Source organism: Carettochelys insculpta, chromosome 29, assembly GCF_033958435.1.
Source record: "Carettochelys insculpta isolate YL-2023 chromosome 29, ASM3395843v1, whole genome shotgun sequence".
In the NCBI taxonomy this organism is placed as follows: domain Eukaryota; kingdom Metazoa; phylum Chordata; order Testudines; family Carettochelyidae; genus Carettochelys; species Carettochelys insculpta.
The window spans coordinates 941,783-969,446 of NC_134165.1; the positions used below are offsets into that span (position 1 = coordinate 941,783).

At 67.4% G+C, this 27,664-nt stretch overlaps 2 protein-coding genes across 3 annotated transcripts in view; both read left to right on the forward strand.

The window, feature by feature from the left end:
- The first annotated feature begins 1,815 nt into the window (after positions 1 to 1,815).
- Positions 1,816 to 27,664, forward strand: part of LOC142003422 (uncharacterized) — a 36,453-nt gene continuing 10,604 nt past the window's right edge. The window contains exons 1-8 of the mRNA XM_074980381.1: positions 1,816 to 2,002; positions 3,753 to 3,924; positions 4,080 to 4,352; positions 5,654 to 5,971; positions 7,290 to 7,529; positions 8,274 to 8,483; positions 26,180 to 26,215; positions 26,709 to 26,860. Coding sequence (XP_074836482.1) covers positions 3,849 to 3,924; positions 4,080 to 4,352; positions 5,654 to 5,971; positions 7,290 to 7,529; positions 8,274 to 8,483; positions 26,180 to 26,215; positions 26,709 to 26,860 — 1,305 coding nt within the window. The 5' untranslated portion in view covers positions 1,816 to 2,002; positions 3,753 to 3,848. The remainder of the gene's footprint in view (positions 2,003 to 3,752; positions 3,925 to 4,079; positions 4,353 to 5,653; positions 5,972 to 7,289; positions 7,530 to 8,273; positions 8,484 to 26,179; positions 26,216 to 26,708; positions 26,861 to 27,664) is intronic.
- LOC142003121 (intercellular adhesion molecule 4-like) lies at positions 14,337 to 22,149 on the forward strand. 2 transcript variants are annotated; one of them, XM_074979810.1, is made up of 6 exons: positions 14,337 to 14,521; positions 16,272 to 16,443; positions 16,599 to 16,871; positions 18,173 to 18,490; positions 19,809 to 20,048; positions 20,793 to 22,149. In XM_074979810.1, the coding sequence occupies exons 2-6, from the start codon at positions 16,368 to 16,370 to the stop codon at positions 21,020 to 21,022; spliced, it is 1,137 nt and encodes a 378-aa protein (XP_074835911.1). In that variant the 5' UTR covers positions 14,337 to 14,521; positions 16,272 to 16,367; the 3' UTR covers positions 21,023 to 22,149. The 2 variants fall into 2 exon arrangements, with proteins under 2 accessions (XP_074835911.1, XP_074835912.1); XM_074979811.1 differs by having other exon boundaries at positions 16,291 to 16,443.

Sequence of the window (27,664 nt, forward strand, 5' to 3'; positions counted from 1 at the left end):
GCGGAGGCGGTGGGAGGCAGGGACACCTACACCAGCCAGCCCTGTGCCCATAAGTGCCTGGGAAGCGGCTCCGCGCAGTGACACTTGGGACCCAGCCCGTTCTGGGGCACCGGGGAGGCCTTGTCGCCCTTCCAAGGTGTGACCTCAAGTTCATACTTGCCGGCTGCTTGCAGCACAGGCCCTAGCTCCAGCAGCAGCTCCGACCGGCCCCGTTTGCCTTGGGGTCAGGGAGTTTCTGCTACGCAGAGGGCGGCAGCAGGTGGGTGAGATGCCAAAGGTGGGCAGGCAAGTGATTGAGAGCCTTAGCCCATCGTCAGCCATGGCCCACTTCAAAGCCAGGGGCGAGAGCAGGCCTGAGGCATGCTGGGCCCCAGGGCCTGCCTGCCTGCCCCGGGGCTGGGCCACTTGGTCACCAGTGAGTAGGGCGGGGGCACGGCTGGCTGATGGTACAAAGTCGCTCCACAGATCTGGGTCCAAAGCAGCCTGCCAGGAGTGGGTGACTGGGCAACGTGAGGGCGACGGCCTCCGGGTCGCTAAATGCACACGGGGCAGCGTCACCCCAGCACCTCTTACAAAAACGCTGGGCCCCGAATTCGCCGGTGCCACTCAGGGCAGCGCTGGGAGTCCCCGTGGGCCGTTCCCTGAGAACATCCCCTCCCTGGGCGGCGGCGGCAGGCGGAAAAGCTAGCGGAATATGGAGCCTGGCTAGGAAACGAATAGATAATACTGTACTAGCACCATGGTCTGCCCACATGGAATCCGAGCAGGATGCAACTCAAGGATTTACAGCTTTATGTACATCACAGCAGGCCATCAAGTCCAGCCCCCCCCAGGCCAAAGCAGGCCCAGCCCCAGCCCCAGCCAGGACTTTGTCAAGCCGGACAGAGACTCCACCTCCTCCCCCGGGAACCCGTCCCAGAGCTGCTCCACCCTCCCGGGGAAAGAGTTTTTCCCACTCGCCACCCTGCTCCTCCGGCGCCACAACCTGAGCCCTTTGGCCCACCTGCCGGCATTTGCAGTTTTCTCTCTCTCGTGCAGGAATTAGCTACAGGGCCCCTCTCAGTCCATTGCCCAGATGTCTGCTGGGAAACTCGAGTTTTCCAGTGCCTTGGTACTGCCTGGACAGAGGTTACAAGGGGTGGGCGGGGGGAGGGGTTTGGAATTGGTCCCCCCCACAACCGCAATGTGCAGCTTGACTTTTACTGAGCATGCTCAGTAGCACACCTGGAACTGTGGCCTCCCACTGACCCCCCCCCCCCATCCATGGCACACACGGGCTGCACGGCCCCCCCCCCGCCCCCCCCCCCCGGCAACCCAGCGCCCTGCTTGCTGCTGGGCCAGGAACCAGCACGTAGTGAGAACCAGCCAGGTCCAAAGCTGCTTGCGGGAGAGGCTGGTGGCCCACCGCCTGTGAGCCCCGCCTGCGCGTGGGGAGCTGGGATGGCTGGAGCCACCCCCCCCAGCAGGGCCACACGGGCTGCTGCTCAGCACCATTTACGGGTGCAGGAGGGGTTCTGCCCCGGTACAGACTGAGTGGGGGCAGCCGGGTCTCTGTCCCCTTTGGGGGCTCAGCCCCAGTTCTGAGCTCTGCTGCAGCCAGAGGGAACCAGCAATGGTTGCTCCTGCCCGTGTGTGGAGCAACCACTGTTCTGTGTGCGGCTGTGAACCCGCCACAGACACACACAGGCTGCTGGCCATGGGCGTGAGGGTGCTCTGCTCATAAGCTGGGGCAGCCAGCCAGGGCGGGGGGGGGGGGGGGGGGCCTGAGACGTCCCTTATCTCACCCAGCAGACAGCTACGTACACGCTCCCCTGGGCTGCGCCGCTCACCATCAGCCCCTTCTCCAACAGCAACGGCAGAACTCCAGCCCCCTCCCCACGGAGACCTCTTGGCGCTTCTGTTCCTCAGTGCAGAGGGGTCTCGCCTGCCCCAGGGACAGCCCCGAACACCTGCTGGCCGGCATTGCGCAGCTCCAGCTTACCCAGCGACGCCATTGCAGGAGGTGCAGCTGCTGGGTTGTCCCCCTGGCTCCGGGAGGGCAGTGGGGGCTGGGGGTTAGAGCAGGGGGCTGGGAGGTCTCCCCCGGCTCTGGGAGGGCAGTGGGGGCTGGGGGTTAGAGCAGGGGCTGGGAGGTCTCCCCCGGCTCTGGGAGGGCAGTGGGGGCTGGGGGTTAGAGCAGGGGCTGGGAGGTCTCCCCCTGGCTCTGGGAGGGCAGTGGGGGCTGGGGGTTAGAGCAGGGGGCTGGGAGGTCTCCCCTGGCTCTGGGAGGGCAGTGGGGGCTGGGGGTTAGAGCAGGGGGCTGGGAGGTCTCCCCCTGGCTCCGGGAGGGCAGTGGGGGCTGGGGGTTAGAGCAGGGGGCTGGGAGGTCTCCCCTGGCTCTGGGAGGGCAGTGGGGGCTGGGGGTTAGAGCAGGGGGCTGGGAGGTCTCCCCCGGCTCTGGGAGGGCAGTGGGGGCTGGGGGTTAGAGCAGGGGCTGGGAGGTCTCCCCCGGCTCTGGGAGGGCAGTGGGGGCTGGGGGTTAGAGCAGGGGCTGGGAGGTCTCCCCCTGGCTCTGGGAGGGCAGTGGGGGCTGGGGGTTAGAGCAGGGGCTGGGAGGTCTCCCCCGGCTCTGGGAGGGCAGTGGGGGCTGGGGGTTAGAGCAGGGGCTGGGAGGTCTCCCCTGGCTCCGGGAGGGCAGTGGGGGCTGGGGGTTAGAGCAGGGGGCTGGGAGGTCTCCCCTGGCTCCGGGAGGGCAGTGGGGGCTGGGGGTTAGAGCAGGGGCTGGGAGGTCTCCCCCTGGCTCTGGGAGGGCAGTGGGGGCTGGGGGTTAGAGCAGGGGGCTGGGAGGTCTCCCCTGGCTCTGGGAGGGCAGTGGGGGCTGGGGGTTAGAGCAGGGGGCTGGGAGGTCTCCCCCTGGCTCCGGGAGGGCAGTGGGGGCTGGGGGTTAGAGCAGGGGGCTGGGAGGTCTCCCCTGGCTCCGGGAGGGCAGTGGGGGCTGGGGGTTAGAGCAGGGGGCTGGGAGGTCTCCCCTGGCTCCGGGAGGGCAGTGGGGGCTGGGGGTTAGAGCAGGGGGCTGGGAGGTCTCCCCTGGCTCCGGGAGGGCAGTGGGGGCTGGGGGTTAGAGCAGGGGCTGGGAGGTCTCCCCCTGGCTCCGGGAGGGCAGTGGGGGCTGGGGGTTAGAGCAGGGGCTGGGAGGTCTCCCCTGGCTCTGGGAGGGCAGTGGGGGCTGGGGGTTAGAGCAGGGGGCTGGGAGGTCTCCCCCAGCTCCGGGAGGGCAGTGGGGGCTGGGGGTTAGAGCAGGGGCTGGGAGGTCTCCCCTGGCTCCGGGAGGGCAGTGGGGGCTGGGGGTTAGAGCAGGGGCTGGGAGGTCTCCCCTGGCTCCGGGAGGGCAGTGGTTAGCAGGGGAGAGCTAAGGGGCAGGCTGTCTGGGTTCTCTCCCTGGCTCTGGAAGGCAGCGAGGCCTAGCGGTTCCAGCATTGCAGGGCTGGGAGCCAGCTCACCACTCCCTGGCCCTCTTCCTACCTCTGGGACAGGAATGGGGGCAGGGCTGAGCACCAGGATGCCTGGGTCCTTGCCCTGGCTGGGGCGGGAGTGGAGACTGCTGGTTAGAGCAGGCAGGGTGCTGGGCTGGTCTCCAGCTAGGCGGGGTCAGAAGGAACTGCCCCTTCAGGCAGGTTTCCCCTGGCAATCTCACGGGGGTGGGGGGGGCTGCGCTCTCTTGCAGACAGGCCCTGGGGGGCAGCTCTGCTCCAGCTCTGCATTTCCACTTACAGCCGCTCACTCACTCGCCAGGACTCCCACTGAGGCCAGTGCGCCTGGGCCAGGCCCCCGGGAAAGCCGAGCCCTGTCTCTGCCCTCCCTCCGCAGCCATGGGGCCACAGGGGCTCCAGAAGCACTCACCCCTGCACTCCCTGGCACTGCTGCTGCTTCTCGGGGTGCTGCCGGGTAAGTGGGCGCAGGCAGCGTGTCCCCGGGGCAGTGCTGGCGCGGTCGGGACGGGGTGTCCGGCTGGCCCGGCAGCGGGTGGCTTTGGCGTTCTGCTGGCTGGCTTCCATTGAGCCCCGGAGGCGCAGCGTGACGGGCGGGTTTGGCCATTCCAGGGGCCGCGCAGGGCTCGTTTGAGGTGCGCATTTCGCCGAGAACTGCCGTGGTGGAGTACGGAGGGTCCGTCTGGATAAACTGCAGCACCACGTGCCAGGACCGTGATGCCCCGATAGGGCTGGAGATCCCCCTCACAAAAGAGCTGAGTCGGACCGGCCCCGGGTGGATAGCCATGCACATCGTCAATATCTCCGAGTGGGAGTCGAACTCTCAGTGCTACGTCAACTGCAACACTACTCACAAGCTGGTGAAAGGAACCATCTCCGCGTACCGTAAGTGCCGCTGGCTCCCAGCTGCAGCGGGGCTGGGGCGGGTTTTGCCCCATGGGGCCATTCTGGGGGCAGGGAAGTGCTTGAGGGATGGACACCACCTTGACAGGAACTGGGGGCCGAGCGGTGACCTGGCCCCGAGCAACGCAGGCTGGCTGGGCAGGTGTGGAAGTGGGGAACTGGGGGCTGCGCGGTGACCTGGCCCTGAGTGGTACAAGCTGGCTGGGCAGGTGTGGAAGTGGTGAGCTGGGGGCCAAGTGGTGACCTGGCCCCGAGTGACACAGGCTGGCTGGGCAGGTGTGGAAGTGGGGAACTGGGGGCCGAGCGGTGACCTGGCCCCGAGCGGCGCAGGCTGGCTGGGCAGGTGTGGAAGTGGGGAACTGGGGGCCGAGCGGTGACCTGGCCCCGAGCGGCGCAGGCTGGCTGGGCAGGTGTGGAAGTGGGGAACTGGGGGCCGAGCGGTGACCTGGCCCCGAGCGGCGCAGGCTGGCTGGGCAGGTGTGGAAGTGGGGAACTGGGGGCTGAGTGGTGACCTGGCCCTGAGTGGTACAGTCTGGCTGGGCAGGTGTGGAAGTGGGCCTCTCCCCTCAAGGAGGTGCTGACTCCCACCCGGCCCCTGGGCAGGGGACTGGCTGCTGGGCCCAGGGGCAGGAGGGGAGCAGGGAATGGGGTTGGGCCTTTCCCCCAGGGGCCTGTGTCCAGATCCACAGTGCAGGGCTGACCTAGACAGAAGCTGTTGCTGGGCTGTGGCCCCGTAGCATGGCCAGCCCTGATGGAAGCGGCTGGGTCGCAGAGGAGGGCAGCTCCCAGCACCGCTCCAGTCTGGAGGAGGGAGGGCAAAGCAGCCTGCAGGGCGGAGCCCAGGGCAGGTTGAAAGGCAGCCCAGCTGGGTGCAGCATCAGGGAGTGCCCCGGCTGGGCGTGGGGCGCAGGGTCTGCCCAGGGCGGAGGTGGATGCAGCTGCAGGAGGGATGGACAAGCTGGTAGGTGGGCTGCAGCTGGGGCGGGGGCAGCCTGGGGCTCTTCCTCCCACTGGGACCCAGGGACATGCAGCCTCAGCAACAGGGGCCAGGAGGCCTCCAGACCTGGCTGTGGTCAGGGTGAGACCACACAAAAGGCAGACTGTGGAGGAGGCAGGACGGACGGCTGCTGGCATGAAGGGCTCCTGGGACTCTGCCTGTGGCTCCCCCAGGGGTCTGCATGGCCTCCAGCTGGCCGGGGCGGGGAGCAGAGCCCTGGTCCCTGGGGAGGGTCTGTCCCTGGGCTGGGTCCCTGCCCTCAGCCTGCCTGCGTCTGTCCCTCCAGGGGCGCCGGAGCAGGTGGTGCTGGAGCCGCTCCCTGCATTGGTGCTGGGCCAGACCCACACCCTGACGTGCCGGGTTTGGGGTGTGGCGCCCGTCAGACACCTCACCGTGAGCCTGCGCCAGGGGAACCGGACCCTGCACACGGAGACCTTCCACAACCGCACTGGGGCCGGACCCGACAACGTCACAGTGACCCACGAGATAACCCCCCAGCGATGGGACCACGGGCAGCAGGTCACCTGCTTCACGGCCCTGGACCTGACTCCGCACTGGCCCCTCATCCGGAACAGCTCCGCTGTGGCCGAGCTCCGGGTTTACTGTGAGTCCTCACGCGGTCCGGGCACCAGACACAGCTAGAGGCACAGGCACCCAGCCACGGGGCTGACTCCTCCCTCCGGTGGAGTCCCAGCTCGGGAATGGGAGGCCACCCAGCTCCCAGGTCCGACCCAGAGAGGGGCCAAGTACTCCCACTGCCAAGGCGCTGGTGTGGGGCCAAGCGCCCAAGGCAGGGTCTGAGCCTAGACTGGGACCCGCCCGTCCGAGGGATGGGCCCTATCGGGTGGATCGTCCTACCCCCCCAGTGCGGATTTCCCCACAAGAGCGTCGCTGAGGGGCCAGGCCTGGTGTGGGCACAGGTGCTGCTTCTCTTCAGGGCGATGGGGTCTCCCTCTTCTTCTCCTCCCCTCCCCACCCTGCACCTCCCCGCTCTGGGGCCTGGCCTGGCTGGAGCGCATCACGGCAGAGCACACGGGACGGCTACTGGCCAGGGCCTGGGGGACAGCAGAAGGGGTCACAGAGCTCCCAGCTTTCTGCTCCCCCGGCCCATCTGCCCCCTCCCAGCACACGGTGCCCACACCAGCTCTCTCCAGACATACTCCACTGCCACCTCGGCTCCCCTGCTGCCTGTGAACGGGGGTGGCCGCTCCTGCACAGCGCCCACCACACGAATGCCCCGTCTCCCACCTGTCCTTGGCATTAGGGGAGCTCCAGCCAAGGCCAGGGGCCTGTTGGGCCGGCGCTGCCCAGACCCCGGCCGAGATCAGGGCCCCGTCGGGCCGGGCGCCGCCCACGCCCCGGCTGAGATCAGGGCCCCGTTGGCCAGGCGCCGCCCACGCCCCGGCTGAGATCAGGGCCCCGTTGGCCAGGCGCCGCCCACACCCCAGCCGAGATCAGGGCCCCGTCGGGCAGGGCGCCGCCCACACCCCGGCCGAGATCAGGGCCCCGTCGGGCAGGGCGCCGCCCACACCCCAGCCGAGATCAGGGCCCCGTGGCACCACACACTGCACACACCCAGTTCCAAGCAATAGAGAGGAGGCTGCCACAGGAAGGATCTGCAGCTCCATTTCACGGGTGGGGACTTGAGGCCTTCTCGTGGGTTTCTGCTGACTGGGCTCAGGCCCAGGCTTGCGCAAGGAGGCCATGGCAGTGGCAGGATTTAAAACCCATAGCTCCCAAGGCCAAGGCTGCTCCCTGGCACACAGGGCCTGCCTGGCCCTGGCTGGGCACTAGGGCAGCCCCATGAGGAGGCTGGGGGGGCAGGGCAAAGCTGCCGTAGTTTGCAGCAGCCCTGGGAGCTGGCAAGGGCTGGGGCCACACGGTGCTGGGCTGAGTAACCAGCTGCCCTCTCCCGTCTGCAGACCGGCCCAGGATGGACGACTCCGGCTGCCCCCGGAGCAGGATCTGGGTGAAGGGGACCAAGCAAATCTTCTGCGAGGCGCAGGGGAGCCCCACGCCGACGGTGGAGTGCGTGAAGCCTGGGGTTGTCTTCCAAGGCGCGGAGCAGCGGCTGGTCAGCTCGGAGGATGCTGGGACCTACAATTGCACGGCCTCGAACGAGTACGGCACCGTCAGCCGGGAAGTGATGGTCCATGTGGACGGTAAGCGGCCTTTGGGGAGGCCTGGGGGCGAGGTTTGCATAAGCACTAAGAGATTAAGGCACACAAAGGAATGGACCTGCTGTTCAATGGGATTTAGGAACCCAGGGGCCCATGAAAGCCATAGGGGACACCAGGCTGCCATTCTGCACTGGGTGTGCTGCAGGCCAGACCGCCTGGCCCAGGGCTCCCAGCCAGCCATTCCCTCTGCAGCGTGGCCGGGACACAGCCCCGCCAGGGTCAGCTGTGCTTCTAGTGTCAGTCCTGCCCCAGAGCGAGCAGGGCTGGGGCCGAGTTCCACAGCCTGAGGGGTTGCTGGTTCTTTTCTGTCCCAGTTCCTCTCACATACAGCTCCCTCTCTGTTCATATTAATTGTGTGTGACACCATGGAATGCCAGCGGAGATCAGGGCGCCATTGGGCCAGGCACTGCCCAGACCCCAGCCCGCATCAGGGCCTTGTAGTGCTAGGTGCTGCCCAGACCCCGGCAGAGATCAGGGCCCTGTCGTACTGGGCGATCCACACACACACAAGCAAAGGGTGAGTCTGCCCCAGGGAGCTCACCATGTAAACAGACAGAGTGGAAGGGGAAACTGAGGCACTGAGCAGGAGAGCGACTTGCCCAAGTCCAGGGGTTGAGGGGAATACAGCCCGGGTGTTCTCCCCCTCACGGCCACTGTGCACAGCCCTACACACTAGGCTGTCCCACCTCTTCATGTGCCTCAATCTCCTGCCTCCTTCTTTGACAGATCCCACCTGGTGGTGGTTGAAGTGGGTGCTGGTGGTTGTGGGCGTTCTCGTCCTTGCAGCTGGTGTAGGCTACCTGGTCTATGTTTGGTACTGCCGCACCTACAAGGTCGGTTCCTACTGGCTCAAACCCAAGGAGACAGGCAAAGCAGCTGAGCAGCACAAGCCGTCGGAGCTCAGGAGCCTGAATGGGGCTGCGGAGAGCACAGCTGGTGCGGAGCAGAGCGTCTAGGCCTGGACTGCTGGGACCCGGCACCCTGGGGCTCCTACCTGCGGCTCCCCCCCTCCCATGGCATGCCAGGCAGTGCGGGACCCTCCTTTGCACACCCCTGCTGCTCAGCAGGATCGCGGGAGGGGGCCGGTGCCCCCAGAACAGCCAGGACAGACAGACAGGACAGCCCACCTCCTTGGCTTGGGGGACGTGTGGCTGCAGCTGCCATGGACCCGCGGAGGAAGCAGGCGGCCGGGAGAGCAGCAGGAAGTGCCGGTAACACTACGGTCAGAACGGTGGTGCAGGGAGACCGGCTGTAACAGCCACTGCTAACCACTTCTCTGAGCCGTGGGGCTGGCACCTCTGAGCTGCGCACAAGCTGCCCTGCCGGGGAGCTCCACAGAGGGGCCCGGTGGGGGGCGGGTCCCTGTGAAAACTCTTTGACGCTAACGAGACAGTTGTTGGGATCGTCGGGTCTGGGCAGCTGAGAGGGGCCCGTTACGTGGATCGCAGGACCCTGCAACCCGGCTTCGGCAGCGGGCAGGGAGCAGACTCGGGTCGAGCAGGACTCCCTCTCCTGCAGCGGCTGAGCCCGGTCTGCGTTCCCCAGGACTGGGGGAGGGAGATTAATAATGGGGGCAGCGAAAGCCCCCAGTGAGTGCGGGATGGGAGCCTGGCTGGGGGGTGCAGGGAACCATTCGTATGTTGCAGGCAAACGCTGGTAAATCTCCTCTGGGGCTCTTCCCCCACCCACAGTTTGTGTTGTTGCCAAGGGGCTGGGGAGCTGCTGGCCTGATGTGACGGAGTTGGAGGGGGGTGCATGTGTGAGAGTCAGACTGGATGTGTGTGTGACAGGCAGAGCATTGGGGATGACCCCTGGGGCTATAACCTAGGCTGGCAGGTAACACCTCTGACCTGAACACAGAGCAGGGAGGAGCTGAGCTGGGTTTGAATGGGAGCAGTTAGAGGGTAGGGGGAGAGGGAGCTGGAAGACAGCCAGCTGGGCGAGCGGGGAAGCTACACCCCAGAGGGGCACCCCTCGGGCTCCTCTCCCCAGGACGGGTTGGAATGACTGTCTCTGCCGGCTGTACTGACACCTCTGTGGTGAGCCGGGCCTCTGTCGCCTAATAAACTTCCTGTTCTACCTGCTGAGTGAGAGTCACTCCTGCCTGCGGACGGGGCACAGTGCCTGGGGACCCCTGAACCCCGTCACACCTGGGATCCCCCCCCGGCTGGTGGTGTTTTCAGAGTGTGTTCTGGGGCCAGGTGGTGTCTTGGCGCAGCCCGACGGTGGCCAGCCCATCTCCTGCCTCCTGCCGGCTGTGGCCTTTCGCCAGTCCCCATGCTGAGCACAGCTGTTCGGGCTGTTCAGGCCAGGGGCAGAGACCAGAAGGGACCAGCGCTGAGCCCTGAAGGGAACTGATCCGCCAGAGCCGTGTGCTGGGAGGAGCCAAGCCCCTGCTGCAGAGGAAGGTGGGACCCCGCCCCCGGCTCTGTACCGCGCTGACCTGGAGGAACTTCCCTCCCAAGCTCACTCAGCTGGGGCAGCAACTCAGCGTGGGCCCAGCCCCCTCACAGCCAGTTATACCAGTAACTGGGCGCCTGGCGGCTGCTACACTGGGACTCAGGCCTGTGACAGGGGCAGCGTCCCTGACCGGAGACATTGTTCAGCCGGCTTTATCCAGGGCTCAAAGAGCATCTGCAAAGCTGTGGTCAGGGCAAATAAAGGAAGCACATCTCTTCCGAGAGACCCACCAGCTCTCCGTGTGCTTCCCGGGCAGGTGTGGACAAGGCACTTGCCCTGCAGGGCTCAGGAGCCCACAGTTGGCCAGGAGAGCAGGGGCAGCATGCAGGGAGGTGGGGGGAGGGGCTATAGCCTCCCCCACACTTTTGTACCGGGTCTACTCAGCCGAGCCCCAGACAGAGCCCGTAGCTGCCCCTGACCTGAGTGGGATCGGCAGTGAGGTGCGAAGTGGGGAGCGCTGCAGAGGTTGTATATAACCAGCCCCAGGGCGCTAACGCTAAGGCAAGACTTGTCACTTGTCACTGCCCCCGGCCGAGATCAGAGCCCCGTCGGGCCAGGCGCCGCCCAGACCCCAGCCGAGATCAGAGCCCCGTCGGGCCAGGCGCCGCCCAGACCGCGGCCGAGATCAGAGCCCCGTCGGGCCAGGCGCCGCCCAGACCCCGGCCGAGATCAGAGCCCCGTCGGGCCAGGCGCCGCCCAGACCCCGGCCGAGATCAGAGCCCCGTCGGGCCAGGCGCCGCCCAGACCCCGGCCGAGATCAGAGCCCCGTCGGGCCAGGCGCCGCCCAGACCCCGGCCGAGATCAGAGCCCCGTCGGGCCAGGCGCCGCCCAGACCCCGGCCGAGATCAGAGCCCCGTCGGGCCAGGCGCCGCCCAGACCCCGGCCGAGATCAGAGCCCCGTCGGGCCAGGCGCCGCCCAGACCCCGGCCGAGATCAGAGCCCCGTCGGGCCAGGCGCCGCCCAGACCCCGGCCGAGATCAGAGCCCCGTCGGGCCAGGCGCTGCCCAGACCCCAGCCGAGATCAGGGCCCCGTCGGGCCAGGCGCCGCCCAGACCCCGGCCGAGATCAGAGCCCCGTCGGGCCAGGCGCCGCCCAGACCCCGGCCGAGATCAGAGCCCCGTCGGGCCAGGCGCCGCCCAGACCCCGGCCGAGATCAGAGCCCCGTCGGGCCAGGCGCCGCCCAGACCCCGGCCGAGATCAGAGCCCCGTCGGGCCAGGCACTGCCCAGACCCCAGCCGAGATCAGGGCCCCATGGGGCCAGGCGCTGCCCAGACCGCGGCCGAGATCAGAGCCCCGTCGGGCCAGGCGCTGCCCAGACCCCAGCCGAGATCAGGGCCCCGTCGGGCCAGGCGCCGCCCAGACCCCGGCCGAGATCAGAGCCCCGTCGGGCCAGGCGCCGCCCAGACCCCGGCCGAGATCAGGGCCCCGTCGGGCCAGGCGCCGCCCAGACCCCAGCCGAGATCGTCTCATATTGTGCTGGGTGCCACAGAGACACAGAGTGTGGGACAGTCCCTGCTCAAAGGGCCCATAGTCCAACTAAAGAAAGGGGAGGGGAAACTGAGGCACGGACTGGCACAGGCTCTGGCCCCAGGTCTGCCCCAGAGCCAAGAACGGAGCCTGACCCCCCACCCCGCTGCCTTGCACGTTCCAGCAGCCGCCCCTGGTGGTGGCACGAGGAGCTGCACCCATGTGGCAGGGGCTGCGGAAGTCCCAGCCCCCTTGTGGGCCCTGCACTAGGGGGGCAGCTCTGGGCTGCAGGGCCTGACGTTCGTGCATGGTACCTCCTCCTCCTTCTGCAGCCCATGCTGATCCACCCTGCAGCCCTGCCCCAGGCTGGGTTGGCACCTGTCCTGGGAGTCTGACGAGCTGGGGCCGGAGGGGCAGCTTCTCGCGCTCTGCCCTGCCCCTTCAGCCACAGCACTGCTGCTGGCAGAGAGCAGCCATGTTCCTGCCCAGAGGTGGCCGCATCTTGGAGGGAGGAGGGGTGGGCGAAGGGCCTCCACCCAGAGAGGCTCATCTATGGAAGGGCAGGGTGGCTGGTGGGGCATTCGCCCTGGGTGTGGGACTAGGCCAGTTCCCGTCTCTGGCATCGCTCCCTGGGTGACCTGGGCCACGTCTCGCTGCCGAGAACGGCTCTGGGCATCGCAGGCAAGTGCGCGGGGGTGGGGGGGCAGCAAGGTGAGAGCCACCAGGCCGCACGGCACAGGCCAGGGCATTGCCACGAAGGGGCCAACAGGCCACATGGGGCGTTCGCCGGCAAACGCCCTCCCACACTAGCAAGGAGCCCTTCCCATCAGCCGTGCACACAGACAGGTACACCCCACCCAGGCGTGCGCACAGGCATGCGTGTGCATACACACCCTAACGTGCATGCGCACACGCCCCAGGCAATGCGTGAGCAGATGCACCATGCACACCCCCGGGTGCACACGCACACAGCCCTGGCGGGGAAGAAGCCGCAGCCGAGGAAGCCCTGCGAGAGAACGCTGCTCTGCCACTGAAGCGCTGCAGGGCGGAGGCGGTGGGAGGCAGGGACACCTACACCAGCCAGCCCTGTGCCCATAAGTGCCTGGGAAGCGGCTCCGCGCAGTGACACTTGGGACCCAGCCCGTTCTGGGGCACCGGGGAGGCCTTGTCGCCCTTCCAAGGTGTGACCTCAAGTTCATACTTGCCGGCTGCTTGCAGCACAGGCCCTAGCTCCAGCAGCAGCTCCGACCGGCCCCGTTTGCCTTGGGGTCAGGGAGTTTCTGCTACGCAGAGGGCGGCAGCAGGTGGGTGAGATGCCAAAGGTGGGCAGGCAAGTGATTGAGAGCCTTAGCCCATCGTCAGCCATGGCCCACTTCAAAGCCAGGGGCGAGAGCAGGCCTGAGGCATGCTGGGCCCCAGGGCCTGCCTGCCTGCCCCGGGGCTGGGCCACTTGGTCACCAGTGAGTAGGGCGGGGGCACGGCTGGCTGATGGTACAAAGTCGCTCCACAGATCTGGGTCCAAAGCAGCCTGCCAGGAGTGGGTGACTGGGCAACGTGAGGGCGACGGCCTCCGGGTCGCTAAATGCACACGGGGCAGCGTCACCCCAGCACCTCTTACAAAAACGCTGGGCCCCGAATTCGCCGGTGCCACTCAGGGCAGCGCTGGGAGTCCCCGTGGGCCGTTCCCTGAGAACATCCCCTCCCTGGGCGGCGGCGGCAGGCGGAAAAGCTAGCGGAATATGGAGCCTGGCTAGGAAACGAATAGATAATACTGTACTAGCACCATGGTCTGCCCACATGGAATCCGAGCAGGATGCAACTCAAGGATTTACAGCTTTATGTACATCACAGCAGGCCATCAAGTCCAGCCCCCCCCAGGCCAAAGCAGGCCCAGCCCCAGCCCCAGCCAGGACTTTGTCAAGCCGGACAGAGACTCCACCTCCTCCCCCGGGAACCCGTCCCAGAGCTGCTCCACCCTCCCGGGGAAAGAGTTTTTCCCACTCGCCACCCTGCTCCTCCGGCGCCACAACCTGAGCCCTTTGGCCCACCTGCCGGCATTTGCAGTTTTCTCTCTCTCGTGCAGGAATTAGCTACAGGGCCCCTCTCAGTCCATTGCCCAGATGTCTGCTGGGAAACTCGAGTTTTCCAGTGCCTTGGTACTGCCTGGACAGAGGTTACAAGGGGTGGGCGGGGGGAGGGGTTTGGAATTGGTCCCCCCCACAACCGCAATGTGCAGCTTGACTTTTACTGAGCATGCTCAGTAGCACACCTGGAACTGTGGCCTCCCACTGACCCCCCCCCCCCATCCATGGCACACACGGGCTGCACGGCCCCCCCCCCGCCCCCCCCCCCCGGCAACCCAGCGCCCTGCTTGCTGCTGGGCCAGGAACCAGCACGTAGTGAGAACCAGCCAGGTCCAAAGCTGCTTGCGGGAGAGGCTGGTGGCCCACCGCCTGTGAGCCCCGCCTGCGCGTGGGGAGCTGGGATGGCTGGAGCCACCCCCCCCAGCAGGGCCACACGGGCTGCTGCTCAGCACCATTTACGGGTGCAGGAGGGGTTCTGCCCCGGTACAGACTGAGTGGGGGCAGCCGGGTCTCTGTCCCCTTTGGGGGCTCAGCCCCAGTTCTGAGCTCTGCTGCAGCCAGAGGGAACCAGCAATGGTTGCTCCTGCCCGTGTGTGGAGCAACCACTGTTCTGTGTGCGGCTGTGAACCCGCCACAGACACACACAGGCTGCTGGCCATGGGCGTGAGGGTGCTCTGCTCATAAGCTGGGGCAGCCAGCCAGGGCGGGGGGGGGGGGGGGGGGCCTGAGACGTCCCTTATCTCACCCAGCAGACAGCTACGTACACGCTCCCCTGGGCTGCGCCGCTCACCATCAGCCCCTTCTCCAACAGCAACGGCAGAACTCCAGCCCCCTCCCCACGGAGACCTCTTGGCGCTTCTGTTCCTCAGTGCAGAGGGGTCTCGCCTGCCCCAGGGACAGCCCCGAACACCTGCTGGCCGGCATTGCGCAGCTCCAGCTTACCCAGCGACGCCATTGCAGGAGGTGCAGCTGCTGGGTTGTCCCCCTGGCTCCGGGAGGGCAGTGGGGGCTGGGGGTTAGAGCAGGGGGCTGGGAGGTCTCCCCCGGCTCTGGGAGGGCAGTGGGGGCTGGGGGTTAGAGCAGGGGCTGGGAGGTCTCCCCCGGCTCTGGGAGGGCAGTGGGGGCTGGGGGTTAGAGCAGGGGCTGGGAGGTCTCCCCCTGGCTCTGGGAGGGCAGTGGGGGCTGGGGGTTAGAGCAGGGGGCTGGGAGGTCTCCCCTGGCTCTGGGAGGGCAGTGGGGGCTGGGGGTTAGAGCAGGGGGCTGGGAGGTCTCCCCCTGGCTCCGGGAGGGCAGTGGGGGCTGGGGGTTAGAGCAGGGGGCTGGGAGGTCTCCCCTGGCTCTGGGAGGGCAGTGGGGGCTGGGGGTTAGAGCAGGGGGCTGGGAGGTCTCCCCCGGCTCTGGGAGGGCAGTGGGGGCTGGGGGTTAGAGCAGGGGCTGGGAGGTCTCCCCCGGCTCTGGGAGGGCAGTGGGGGCTGGGGGTTAGAGCAGGGGCTGGGAGGTCTCCCCCTGGCTCTGGGAGGGCAGTGGGGGCTGGGGGTTAGAGCAGGGGCTGGGAGGTCTCCCCCGGCTCTGGGAGGGCAGTGGGGGCTGGGGGTTAGAGCAGGGGCTGGGAGGTCTCCCCTGGCTCCGGGAGGGCAGTGGGGGCTGGGGGTTAGAGCAGGGGGCTGGGAGGTCTCCCCTGGCTCCGGGAGGGCAGTGGGGGCTGGGGGTTAGAGCAGGGGCTGGGAGGTCTCCCCCTGGCTCTGGGAGGGCAGTGGGGGCTGGGGGTTAGAGCAGGGGGCTGGGAGGTCTCCCCTGGCTCTGGGAGGGCAGTGGGGGCTGGGGGTTAGAGCAGGGGGCTGGGAGGTCTCCCCCTGGCTCCGGGAGGGCAGTGGGGGCTGGGGGTTAGAGCAGGGGGCTGGGAGGTCTCCCCTGGCTCCGGGAGGGCAGTGGGGGCTGGGGGTTAGAGCAGGGGGCTGGGAGGTCTCCCCTGGCTCCGGGAGGGCAGTGGGGGCTGGGGGTTAGAGCAGGGGGCTGGGAGGTCTCCCCTGGCTCCGGGAGGGCAGTGGGGGCTGGGGGTTAGAGCAGGGGCTGGGAGGTCTCCCCCTGGCTCCGGGAGGGCAGTGGGGGCTGGGGGTTAGAGCAGGGGCTGGGAGGTCTCCCCTGGCTCTGGGAGGGCAGTGGGGGCTGGGGGTTAGAGCAGGGGGCTGGGAGGTCTCCCCCAGCTCCGGGAGGGCAGTGGGGGCTGGGGGTTAGAGCAGGGGCTGGGAGGTCTCCCCTGGCTCCGGGAGGGCAGTGGGGGCTGGGGGTTAGAGCAGGGGCTGGGAGGTCTCCCCTGGCTCCGGGAGGGCAGTGGTTAGCAGGGGAGAGCTAAGGGGCAGGCTGTCTGGGTTCTCTCCCTGGCTCTGGAAGGCAGCGAGGCCTAGCGGTTCCAGCATTGCAGGGCTGGGAGCCAGCTCACCACTCCCTGGCCCTCTTCCTACCTCTGGGACAGGAATGGGGGCAGGGCTGAGCACCAGGATGCCTGGGTCCTTGCCCTGGCTGGGGCGGGAGTGGAGACTGCTGGTTAGAGCAGGCAGGGTGCTGGGCTGGTCTCCAGCTAGGCGGGGTCAGAAGGAACTGCCCCTTCAGGCAGGTTTCCCCTGGCAATCTCACGGGGGTGGGGGGGGCTGCGCTCTCTTGCAGACAGGCCCTGGGGGGCAGCTCTGCTCCAGCTCTGCATTTCCACTTACAGCCGCTCACTCACTCGCCAGGACTCCCACTGAGGCCAGTGCGCCTGGGCCAGGCCCCCGGGAAAGCCGAGCCCTGTCTCTGCCCTCCCTCCGCAGCCATGGGGCCACAGGGGCTCCAGAAGCACTCACCCCTGCACTCCCTGGCACTGCTGCTGCTTCTCGGGGTGCTGCCGGGTAAGTGGGCGCAGGCAGCGTGTCCCCGGGGCAGTGCTGGCGCGGTCGGGACGGGGTGTCCGGCTGGCCCGGCAGCGGGTGGCTTTGGCGTTCTGCTGGCTGGCTTCCATTGAGCCCCGGAGGCGCAGCGTGACGGGCGGGTTTGGCCATTCCAGGGGCCGCGCAGGGCTCGTTTGAGGTGCGCATTTCGCCGAGAACTGCCGTGGTGGAGTACGGAGGGTCCGTCTGGATAAACTGCAGCACCACGTGCCAGGACCGTGATGCCCCGATAGGGCTGGAGATCCCCCTCACAAAAGAGCTGAGTCGGACCGGCCCCGGGTGGATAGCCATGCACATCGTCAATATCTCCGAGTGGGAGTCGAACTCTCAGTGCTACGTCAACTGCAACACTACTCACAAGCTGGTGAAAGGAACCATCTCCGCGTACCGTAAGTGCCGCTGGCTCCCAGCTGCAGCGGGGCTGGGGCGGGTTTTGCCCCATGGGGCCATTCTGGGGGCAGGGAAGTGCTTGAGGGATGGACACCACCTTGACAGGAACTGGGGGCCGAGCGGTGACCTGGCCCCGAGCAACGCAGGCTGGCTGGGCAGGTGTGGAAGTGGGGAACTGGGGGCTGCGCGGTGACCTGGCCCTGAGTGGTACAAGCTGGCTGGGCAGGTGTGGAAGTGGTGAGCTGGGGGCCAAGTGGTGACCTGGCCCCGAGTGACACAGGCTGGCTGGGCAGGTGTGGAAGTGGGGAACTGGGGGCCGAGCGGTGACCTGGCCCCGAGCGGCGCAGGCTGGCTGGGCAGGTGTGGAAGTGGGGAACTGGGGGCCGAGCGGTGACCTGGCCCCGAGCGGCGCAGGCTGGCTGGGCAGGTGTGGAAGTGGGGAACTGGGGGCCGAGCGGTGACCTGGCCCCGAGCGGCGCAGGCTGGCTGGGCAGGTGTGGAAGTGGGGAACTGGGGGCTGAGTGGTGACCTGGCCCTGAGTGGTACAGTCTGGCTGGGCAGGTGTGGAAGTGGGCCTCTCCCCTCAAGGAGGTGCTGACTCCCACCCGGCCCCTGGGCAGGGGACTGGCTGCTGGGCCCAGGGGCAGGAGGGGAGCAGGGAATGGGGTTGGGCCTTTCCCCCAGGGGCCTGTGTCCAGATCCACAGTGCAGGGCTGACCTAGACAGAAGCTGTTGCTGGGCTGTGGCCCCGTAGCATGGCCAGCCCTGATGGAAGCGGCTGGGTCGCAGAGGAGGGCAGCTCCCAGCACCGCTCCAGTCTGGAGGAGGGAGGGCAAAGCAGCCTGCAGGGCGGAGCCCAGGGCAGGTTGAAAGGCAGCCCAGCTGGGTGCAGCATCAGGGAGTGCCCCGGCTGGGCGTGGGGCGCAGGGTCTGCCCAGGGCGGAGGTGGATGCAGCTGCAGGAGGGATGGACAAGCTGGTAGGTGGGCTGCAGCTGGGGCGGGGGCAGCCTGGGGCTCTTCCTCCCACTGGGACCCAGGGACATGCAGCCTCAGCAACAGGGGCCAGGAGGCCTCCAGACCTGGCTGTGGTCAGGGTGAGACCACACAAAAGGCAGACTGTGGAGGAGGCAGGACGGACGGCTGCTGGCATGAAGGGCTCCTGGGACTCTGCCTGTGGCTCCCCCAGGGGTCTGCATGGCCTCCAGCTGGCCGGGGCGGGGAGCAGAGCCCTGGTCCCTGGGGAGGGTCTGTCCCTGGGCTGGGTCCCTGCCCTCAGCCTGCCTGCGTCTGTCCCTCCAGGGGCGCCGGAGCAGGTGGTGCTGGAGCCGCTCCCTGCATTGGTGCTGGGCCAGACCCACACCCTGACGTGCCGGGTTTGGGGTGTGGCGCCCGTCAGACACCTCACCGTGAGCCTGCGCCAGGGGAACCGGACCCTGCACACGGAGACCTTCCACAACCGCACTGGGGCCGGACCCGACAACGTCACAGTGACCCACGAGATAACCCCCCAGCGATGGGACCACGGGCAGCAGGTCACCTGCTTCACGGCCCTGGACCTGACTCCGCACTGGCCCCTCATCCGGAACAGCTCCGCTGTGGCCGAGCTCCGGGTTTACTGTGAGTCCTCACGCGGTCCGGGCACCAGACACAGCTAGAGGCACAGGCACCCAGCCACGGGGCTGACTCCTCCCTCCGGTGGAGTCCCAGCTCGGGAATGGGAGGCCACCCAGCTCCCAGGTCCGACCCAGAGAGGGGCCAAGTACTCCCACTGCCAAGGCGCTGGTGTGGGGCCAAGCGCCCAAGGCAGGGTCTGAGCCTAGACTGGGACCCGCCCGTCCGAGGGATGGGCCCTATCGGGTGGATCGTCCTACCCCCCCAGTGCGGATTTCCCCACAAGAGCGTCGCTGAGGGGCCAGGCCTGGTGTGGGCACAGGTGCTGCTTCTCTTCAGGGCGATGGGGTCTCCCTCTTCTTCTCCTCCCCTCCCCACCCTGCACCTCCCCGCTCTGGGGCCTGGCCTGGCTGGAGCGCATCACGGCAGAGCACACGGGACGGCTACTGGCCAGGGCCTGGGGGACAGCAGAAGGGGTCACAGAGCTCCCAGCTTTCTGCTCCCCCGGCCCATCTGCCCCCTCCCAGCACACGGTGCCCACACCAGCTCTCTCCAGACATACTCCACTGCCACCTCGGCTCCCCTGCTGCCTGTGAACGGGGGTGGCCGCTCCTGCACAGCGCCCACCACACGAATGCCCCGTCTCCCACCTGTCCTTGGCATTAGGGGAGCTCCAGCCAAGGCCAGGGGCCTGTTGGGCCGGCGCTGCCCAGACCCCGGCCGAGATCAGGGCCCCGTCGGGCCGGGCGCCGCCCACGCCCCGGCTGAGATCAGGGCCCCGTTGGCCAGGCGCCGCCCACGCCCCGGCTGAGATCAGGGCCCCGTTGGCCAGGCGCCGCCCACACCCCAGCCGAGATCAGGGCCCCGTCGGGCAGGGCGCCGCCCACACCCCGGCCGAGATCAGGGCCCCGTCGGGCAGGGCGCCGCCCACACCCCAGCCGAGATCAGGGCCCCGTGGCACCACACACTGCACACACCCAGTTCCAAGCAATAGAGAGGAGGCTGCCACAGGAAGGATCTGCAGCTCCATTTCACGGGTGGGGACTTGAGGCCTTCTCGTGGGTTTCTGCTGACTGGGCTCAGGCCCAGGCTTGCGCAAGGAGGCCATGGCAGTGGCAGGATTTAAAACCCATAGCTCCCAAGGCCAAGGCTGCTCCCTGGCACACAGGGCCTGCCTGGCCCTGGCTGGGCACTAGGGCAGCCCCATGAGGAGGCTGGGGGGGCAGGGCAAAGCTGCCGTAGTTTGCAGCAGCCCTGGGAGCTGGCAAGGGCTGGGGCCACACGGTGCTGGGCTGAGTAACCAGCTGCCCTCTCCCGTCTGCAGACCGGCCCAGGATGGACGACTCCGGCTGCCCCCGGAGCAGGATCTGGGTGAAGGGGACCAAGCAAATCTTCTGCGAGGCGCAGGGGAGCCCCACGCCGACGGTGGAGTGCGTGAAGCCTGGGGTTGTCTTCCAAGGCGCGGAGCAGCGGCTGGTCAGCTCGGAGGATGCTGGGACCTACAATTGCACGGCCTCGAACGAGTACGGCACCGTCAGCCGGGAAGTGATGGTCCATGTGGACGGTAAGCGGCCTTTGGGGAGGCCTGGGGGCGAGGTTTGCATAAGCACTAAGAGATTAAGGCACACAAAGGAATGGACCTGCTGTTCAATGGGATTTAGGAACCCAGGGGCCCATGAAAGCCATAGGGGACACCAGGCTGCCATTCTGCACTGGGTGTGCTGCAGGCCAGACCGCCTGGCCCAGGGCTCCCAGCCAGCCATTCCCTCTGCAGCGTGGCCGGGACACAGCCCCGCCAGGGTCAGCTGTGCTTCTAGTGTCAGTCCTGCCCCAGAGCGAGCAGGGCTGGGGCCGAGTTCCACAGCCTGAGGGGTTGCTGGTTCTTTTCTGTCCCAGTTCCTCTCACATACAGCTCCCTCTCTGTTCATATTAATTGTGTGTGACACCATGGAATGCCAGCGGAGATCAGGGCGCCATTGGGCCAGGCACTGCCCAGACCCCAGCCCGCATCAGGGCCTTGTAGTGCTAGGTGCTGCCCAGACCCCGGCAGAGATCAGGGCCCTGTCGTACTGGGCGATCCACACACACACAAGCAAAGGGTGAGTCTGCCCCAGGGAGCTCACCATGTAAACAGACAGAGTGGAAGGGGAAACTGAGGCACTGAGCAGGAGAGCGACTTGCCCAAGTCCAGGGGTTGAGGGGAATACAGCCCGGGTGTTCTCCTCCTCACGGCCACTGTGCACAGCCCTACACACTAGGCTGTCCCACCTCTTCATGTGCCTCAATCTCCTGCCTCCTTCTTTGACAGATCCCACCTGGTGGTGGTTGAAGTGGGTGCTGGTGGTTGTGGGCGTTCTCGTCCTTGCAGCTGGTGTAGGCTACCTGGTCTATGTTTGGTACTGCCGCACCTACAAGGTCGGTTCCTACTGGCTCAAACCCAAGGAGACAGGCAAAGCAGCTGAGCAGCACAAGCCGTCGGAGCTCAGGAGCCTGAATGGGGCTGCGGAGAGCACAGCTGGTGCGGAGCAGAGCGTCTAGGCCTGGACTGCTGGGACCCGGCACCCTGGGGCTCCTACCTGCGGCTCCCCCCCTCCCATGGCATGCCAGGCAGTGCGGGACCCTCCTTTGCACACCCCTGCTGCTCAGCAGGATCGCGGGAGGGGGCCGGTGCCCCCAGAACAGCCAGGACAGACAGACAGGACAGCCCACCTCCTTGGCTTGGGGGACGTGTGGCTGCAGCTGCCATGGACCCGCGGAGGAAGCAGGCGGCCGGGAGAGCAGCAGGAAGTGCCGGTAACACTACGGTCAGAACGGTGGTGCAGGGAGACCGGCTGTAACAGCCACTGCTAACCACTTCTCTGAGCCGTGGGGCTGGCACCTCTGAGCTGCGCACAAGCTGCCCTGCCGGGGAGCTCCACAGAGGGGCCCGGTGGGGGGCGGGTCCCTGTGAAAACTCTTTGACGCTAACGAGACAGTTGTTGGGATCGTCGGGTCTGGGCAGCTGAGAGGGGCCCGTTACGTGGATCGCAGGACCCTGCAACCCGGCTTCGGCAGCGGGCAGGGAGCAGACTCGGGTCGAGCAGGACTCCCTCTCCTGCAGCGGCTGAGCCCGGTCTGCGTTCCCCAGGACTGGGGGAGGGAGATTAATAATGGGGGCAGCGAAAGCCCCCAGTGAGTGCGGGATGGGAGCCTGGCTGGGGGGTGCAGGGAACCATTCGTATGTTGCAGGCAAACGCTGGTAAATCTCCTCTGGGGCTCTTCCCCCACCCACAGTTTGTGTTGTTGCCAAGGGGCTGGGGAGCTGCTGGCCTGATGTGACGGAGTTGGAGGGGGGTGCATGTGTGAGAGTCAGACTGGATGTGTGTGTGACAGGCAGAGCATTGGGGATGACCCCTGGGGCTATAACCTAGGCTGGCAGGTAACACCTCTGACCTGAACACAGAGCAGGGAGGAGCTGAGCTGGGTTTGAATGGGAGCAGTTAGAGGGTAGGGGGAGAGGGAGCTGGAAGACAGCCAGCTGGGCGAGCGGGGAAGCTACACCCCAGAGGGGCACCCCTCGGGCTCCTCTCCCCAGGACGGGTTGGAATGACTGTCTCTGCCGGCTGTACTGACACCTCTGTGGTGAGCCGGGCCTCTGTCGCCTAATAAACTTCCTGTTCTACCTGCTGAGTGAGAGTCACTCCTGCCTGCGGACGGGGCACAGTGCCTGGGGACCCCTGAACCCCGTCACACCTGGGATCCCCCCCCGGCTGGTGGTGTTTTCAGAGTGTGTTCTGGGGCCAGGTGGTGTCTTGGCGCAGCCCGACGGTGGCCAGCCCATCTCCTGCCTCCTGCCGGCTGTGGCCTTTCGCCAGTCCCCATGCTGAGCACAGCTGTTCGGGCTGTTCAGGCCAGGGGCAGAGACCAGAAGGGACCAGCGCTGAGCCCTGAAGGGAACTGATCCGCCAGAGCCGTGTGCTGGGAGGAGCCAAGCCCCTGCTGCAGAGGAAGGTGGGACCCCGCCCCCGGCTCTGTACCGCGCTGACCTGGAGGAACTTCCCTCCCAAGCTCACTCAGCTGGGGCAGCAACTCAGCGTGGGCCCAGCCCCCTCACAGCCAGTTATACCAGTAACTGGGCGCCTGGCGGCTGCTACACTGGGACTCAGGCCTGTGACAGGGGCAGCGTCCCTGACCGGAGACATTGTTCAGCCGGCTTTATCCAGGGCTCAAAGAGCATCTGCAAAGCTGTGGTCAGGGCAAATAAAGGAAGCACATCTCTTCCGAGAGACCCACCAGCTCTCCGTGTGCTTCCCGGGCAGGTGTGGACAAGGCACTTGCCCTGCAGGGCTCAGGAGCCCACAGTTGGCCAGGAGAGCAGGGGCAGCATGCAGGGAGGTGGGGGGAGGGGCTATAGCCTCCCCCACACTTTTGTACCGGGTCTACTCAGCCGAGCCCCAGACAGAGCCCGTAGCTGCCCCTGACCTGAGTGGGATCGGCAGTGAGGTGCGAAGTGGGGAGCGCTGCAGAGGTTGTATATAACCAGCCCCAGGGCGCTCACGCTAAGGCAAGACTTGTCACTTGTCACTGCCCCCGGCCGAGATCAGAGCCCCGTCGGGCCAGGCGCCGCCCAGACCCCAGCCGAGATCAGAGCCCCGTCGGGCCAGGCGCCGCCCAGACCGCGGCCGAGATCAGAGCCCCGTCGGGCCAGGCGCCGCCCAGACCCCGGCCGAGATCAGAGCCCCGTCGGGCCAGGCGCCGCCCAGACCCCGGCCGAGATCAGAGCCCCGTCGGGCCAGGCGCCGCCCAGACCCCGGCCGAGATCAGAGCCCCGTCGGGCCAGGCGCTGCCCAGACCCCAGCCGAGATCAGGGCCCCGTCGGGCCAGGCGCCGCCCAGACCCCGGCCGAGATCAGAGCCCCGTCGGGCCAGGCGCCGCCCAGACCCCGGCCGAGATCAGAGCCCCGTCGGGCCAGGCGCCGCCCAGACCCCGGCCGAGATCAGAGCCCCGTCGGGCCAGGCGCCACCCAGACCCCAGCCGAGATCAGAGCCCCGTCGGGCCAGGCACTGCCCAGACCCCAGCCGAGATCAGGGCCCCGTCGGGCCAGGCACTGCCCAGACCCCAGCCGACATCAGGGCCCCATGGGGCCAGGCGCTGCCCAGACCGCGGCCGAGATCAGAGCCCCGTCGGGCCAGGCGCTGCCCAGACCCCAGCCGAGATCAGGGCCCCGTCGGGCCAGGCGCCGCCCAGACCCCGGCCGAGATCAGAGCCCCGTCGGGCCAGGCGCCGCCCAGACCCCGGCCGAGATCAGGGCCCCGTCGGGCCAGGCGCCGCCCAGACCCCAGCCGAGATCGTCTCATATTGTGCTGGGTGCCACAGAGACACAGAGTGTGGGACAGTCCCTGCTCAAAGGGCCCATAGTCCAACTAAAGAAAGGGGAGGGGAAACTGAGGCATGGACTGGCACAGGCTCTGGCCCCAGGTCTGCCCCAGAGCCAAGAACGGAGCCTGACCCCCCACCCCGCTGCCTTGCACGTTCCAGCAGCCGCCCCTGGTGGTGGCACGAGGAGCTGCACCCATGTGGCAGGGGCTGCGGAAGTCCCAGCCCCCTTGTGGGCCCTGCACTAGGGGGGCAGCTCTGGGCTGCAGGGCCTGACGTTCGTGCATGGTACCTCCTCCTCCTTCTGCAGCCCATGCTGATCCACCCTGCAGCCCTGCCCCAGGCTGGGTTGGCACCTGTCCTGGGAGTCTGACGAGCTGGGGCCGGAGGGGCAGCTTCTCGCGCTCTGCCCTGCCCCTTCAGCCACAGCACTGCTGCTGGCAGAGAGCAGCCATGTTCCTGCCCAGAGGTGGCCGCATCTTGGAGGGAGGAGGGGTGGGCGAAGGGCCTCCACCCAGAGAGGCTCATCTATGGAAGGGCAGGGTGGCTGGTGGGGCATTCGCCCTGGGTGTGGGACTAGGCCAGTTCCCGTCTCTGGCATCGCTCCCTGGGTGACCTGGGCCACGTCTCGCTGCCGAGAACGGCTCTGGGCATCGCAGGCAAGTGCGCGGGGGTGGGGGGGCAGCAAGGTGAGAGCCACCAGGCCGCACGGCACAGGCCAGGGCATTGCCACGAAGGGGCCAACAGGCCACATGGGGCGTTCGCCGGCAAACGCCCTCCCACACTAGCAAGGAGCCCTTCCCATCAGCCGTGCACACAGACAGGTACACCCCACCCAGGCGTGCGCACAGGCATGCGTGTGCATACACACCCTAACGTGCATGCGCACACGCCCCAGGCAATGCGTGAGCAGATGCACCATGCACACCCCCGGGTGCACACGCACACAGCCCTGGCGGGGAAGAAGCCGCAGCCGAGGAAGCCCTGCGAGAGAACGCTGCTCTGCCACTGAAGCGCTGCAGGGCGGAGGCGGTGGGAGGCAGGGACACCTACACCAGCCAGCCCTGTGCCCATAAGTGCCTGGGAAGCGGCTCCGCGCAGTGACACTTGGGACCCAGCCCGTTCTGGGGCACCGGGGAGGCCTTGTCGCCCTTCCAAGGTGTGACCTCAAGTTCATACTTGCCGGCTGCTTGCAGCACAGGCCCTAGCTCCAGCAGCAGCTCCGACCGGCCCCGTTTGCCTTGGGGTCAGGGAGTTTCTGCTACGCAGAGGGCGGCAGCAGGTGGGTGAGATGCCAAAGGTGGGCAGGCAAGTGATTGAGAGCCTTAGCCCATCGTCAGCCATGGCCCACTTCAAAGCCAGGGGCGAGAGCAGGCCTGAGGCATGCTGGGCCCCAGGGCCTGCCTGCCTGCCCCGGGGCTGGGCCACTTGGTCACCAGTGAGTAGGGCGGGGGCACGGCTGGCTGATGGTACAAAGTCGCTCCACAGATCTGGGTCCAAAGCAGCCTGCCAGGAGTGGGTGACTGGGCAACGTGAGGGCGACGGCCTCCGGGTCGCTAAATGCACACGGGGCAGCGTCACCCCAGCACCTCTTACAAAAACGCTGGGCCCCGAATTCGCCGGTGCCACTCAGGGCAGCGCTGGGAGTCCCCGTGGGCCGTTCCCTGAGAACATCCCCTCCCTGGGCGGCGGCGGCAGGCGGAAAAGCTAGCGGAATATGGAGCCTGGCTAGGAAACGAATAGATAATACTGTACTAGCACCATGGTCTGCCCACATGGAATCCGAGCAGGATGCAACTCAAGGATTTACAGCTTTATGTACATCACAGCAGGCCATCAAGTCCAGCCCCCCCCAGGCCAAAGCAGGCCCAGCCCCAGCCCCAGCCAGGACTTTGTCAAGCCGGACAGAGACTCCACCTCCTCCCCCGGGAACCCGTCCCAGAGCTGCTCCACGCTCCCGGGGAAAGAGTTTTTCCCACTCGCCACCCTGCTCCTCCGGCGCCACAACCTGAGCCCTTTGGCCCACCTGCCGGCATTTGCAGTTTTCTCTCTCTCGTGCAGGAATTAGCTACAGGGCCCCTCTCAGTCCATTGCCCAGATGTCTGCTGGGAAACTCGAGTTTTCCAGTGCCTTGGTACTGCCTGGACAGAGGTTACAAGGGGTGGGCGGGGGGAGGGGTTTGGAATTGGTCCCCCCCACAACCGCAATGTGCAGCTTGACTTTTACTGAGCATGCTCAGTAGCACACCTGGAACTGTGGCCTCCCACTGACCCCCCCCCCCCATCCATGGCACACACGGGCTGCACGGCCCCCCCCCCGCCCCCCCCCCCGGCAACCCAGCGCCCTGCTTGCTGCTGGGCCAGGAACCAGCACGTAGTGAGAACCAGCCAGGTCCAAAGCTGCTTGCGGGAGAGGCTGGTGGCCCACCGCCTGTGAGCCCCGCCTGCGCGTGGGGAGCTGGGATGGCTGGAGCCACCCCCCCCAGCAGGGCCACACGGGCTGCTGCTCAGCACCATTTACGGGTGCAGGAGGGGTTCTGCCCCGGTACAGACTGAGTGGGGGCAGCCGGGTCTCTGTCCCCTTTGGGGGCTCAGCCCCAGTTCTGAGCTCTGCTGCAGCCAGAGGGAACCAGCAATGGTTGCTCCTGCCCGTGTGTGGAGCAACCACTGTTCTGTGTGCGGCTGTGAACCCGCCACAGACACACACAGGCTGCTGGCCATGGGCGTGAGGGTGCTCTGCTCATAAGCTGGGGCAGCCAGCCAGGGCGGGGGGGGGGGGGGCCCTGAGACGTCCCTTATCTCACCCAGCAGACAGCTACGTACACGCTCCCCTGGGCTGCGCCGCTCACCATCAGCCCCTTCTCCAACAGCAACGGCAGAACTCCAGCCCCCTCCCCACGGAGACCTCTTGGCGCTTCTGTTCCTCAGTGCAGAGGGGTCTCGCCTGCCCCAGGGACAGCCCCGAACACCTGCTGGCCGGCATTGCGCGGCTCCAGCTTACCCAGCGACGCCATTGCAGGAGGTGCAGCTGCTGGGTTGTCCCCCTGGCTCCGGGAGGGCAGTGGGGGCTGGGGGTTAGAGCAGGGGGCTGGGAGGTCTCCCCTGGCTCCGGGAGGGCAGTGGGGGCTGGGGGTTAGAGCAGGGGCTGGGAGGTCTCCCCTGGCTCCGGGAGGGCAGTGGGGGCTGGGGGTTAGAGCAGGGGCTGGGAGGTCTCCCCCTGGCTCTGGGAGAGCAGTGGGGGCTGGGGGTTAGAGCAGGGGGCTGGGAGGTCTCCCCCTGGCTCTGGGAGGGCAGTGGGGGCTGGGGGTTAGAGCAGGGGGCTGGGAGGTCTCCCCCTGGCTCTGGGAGGGCAGTGGGGGCTGGGGGTTAGAGCAGGGGCTGGGAGGTCTCCCCCGGCTCTGGGAGGGCAGTGGGGGCTGGGGGTTAGAGCAGGGGCTGGGAGGTCTCCCCTGGCTCCGGGAGGGCAGTGGGGGCTGGGGGTTAGAGCAGGGGGCTGGGAGGTCTCCCCTGGCTCCGGGAGGGCAGTGGGGGCTGGGGGTTAGAGCAGGGGCTGGGAGGTCTCCCCCTGGCTCTGGGAGGGCAGTGGGGGCTGGGGGTTAGAGCAGGGGGCTGGGAGGTCTCCCCTGGCTCTGGGAGGGCAGTGGGGGCTGGGGGTTAGAGCAGGGGGCTGGGAGGTCTCCCCCTGGCTCCGGGAGGGCAGTGGGGGCTGGGGGTTAGAGCAGGGGGCTGGGAGGTCTCCCCTGGCTCCGGGAGGGCAGTGGGGGCTGGGGGTTAGAGCAGGGGGCTGGGAGGTCTCCCCTGGCTCCGGGAGGGCAGTGGGGGCTGG

Excerpts from the sequence above, each read along its gene's own strand:
- LOC142003121 (XM_074979810.1), top strand. The coding sequence starts at position 16,368 with ATGGGGCCACAGGGGCTCCAGAAGCACTCACCCCTGCACTCCCTGGCA. Across the intron at positions 16,872-18,172 it reads AGGAACCATCTCCGCGTACC|GGGCGCCGGAGCAGGTGGTG; the intron begins GTAAGTGCCGCT and ends CTGTCCCTCCAG. Across the intron at positions 18,491-19,808 it reads GGCCGAGCTCCGGGTTTACT|ACCGGCCCAGGATGGACGAC; the intron begins GTGAGTCCTCAC and ends TCCCGTCTGCAG.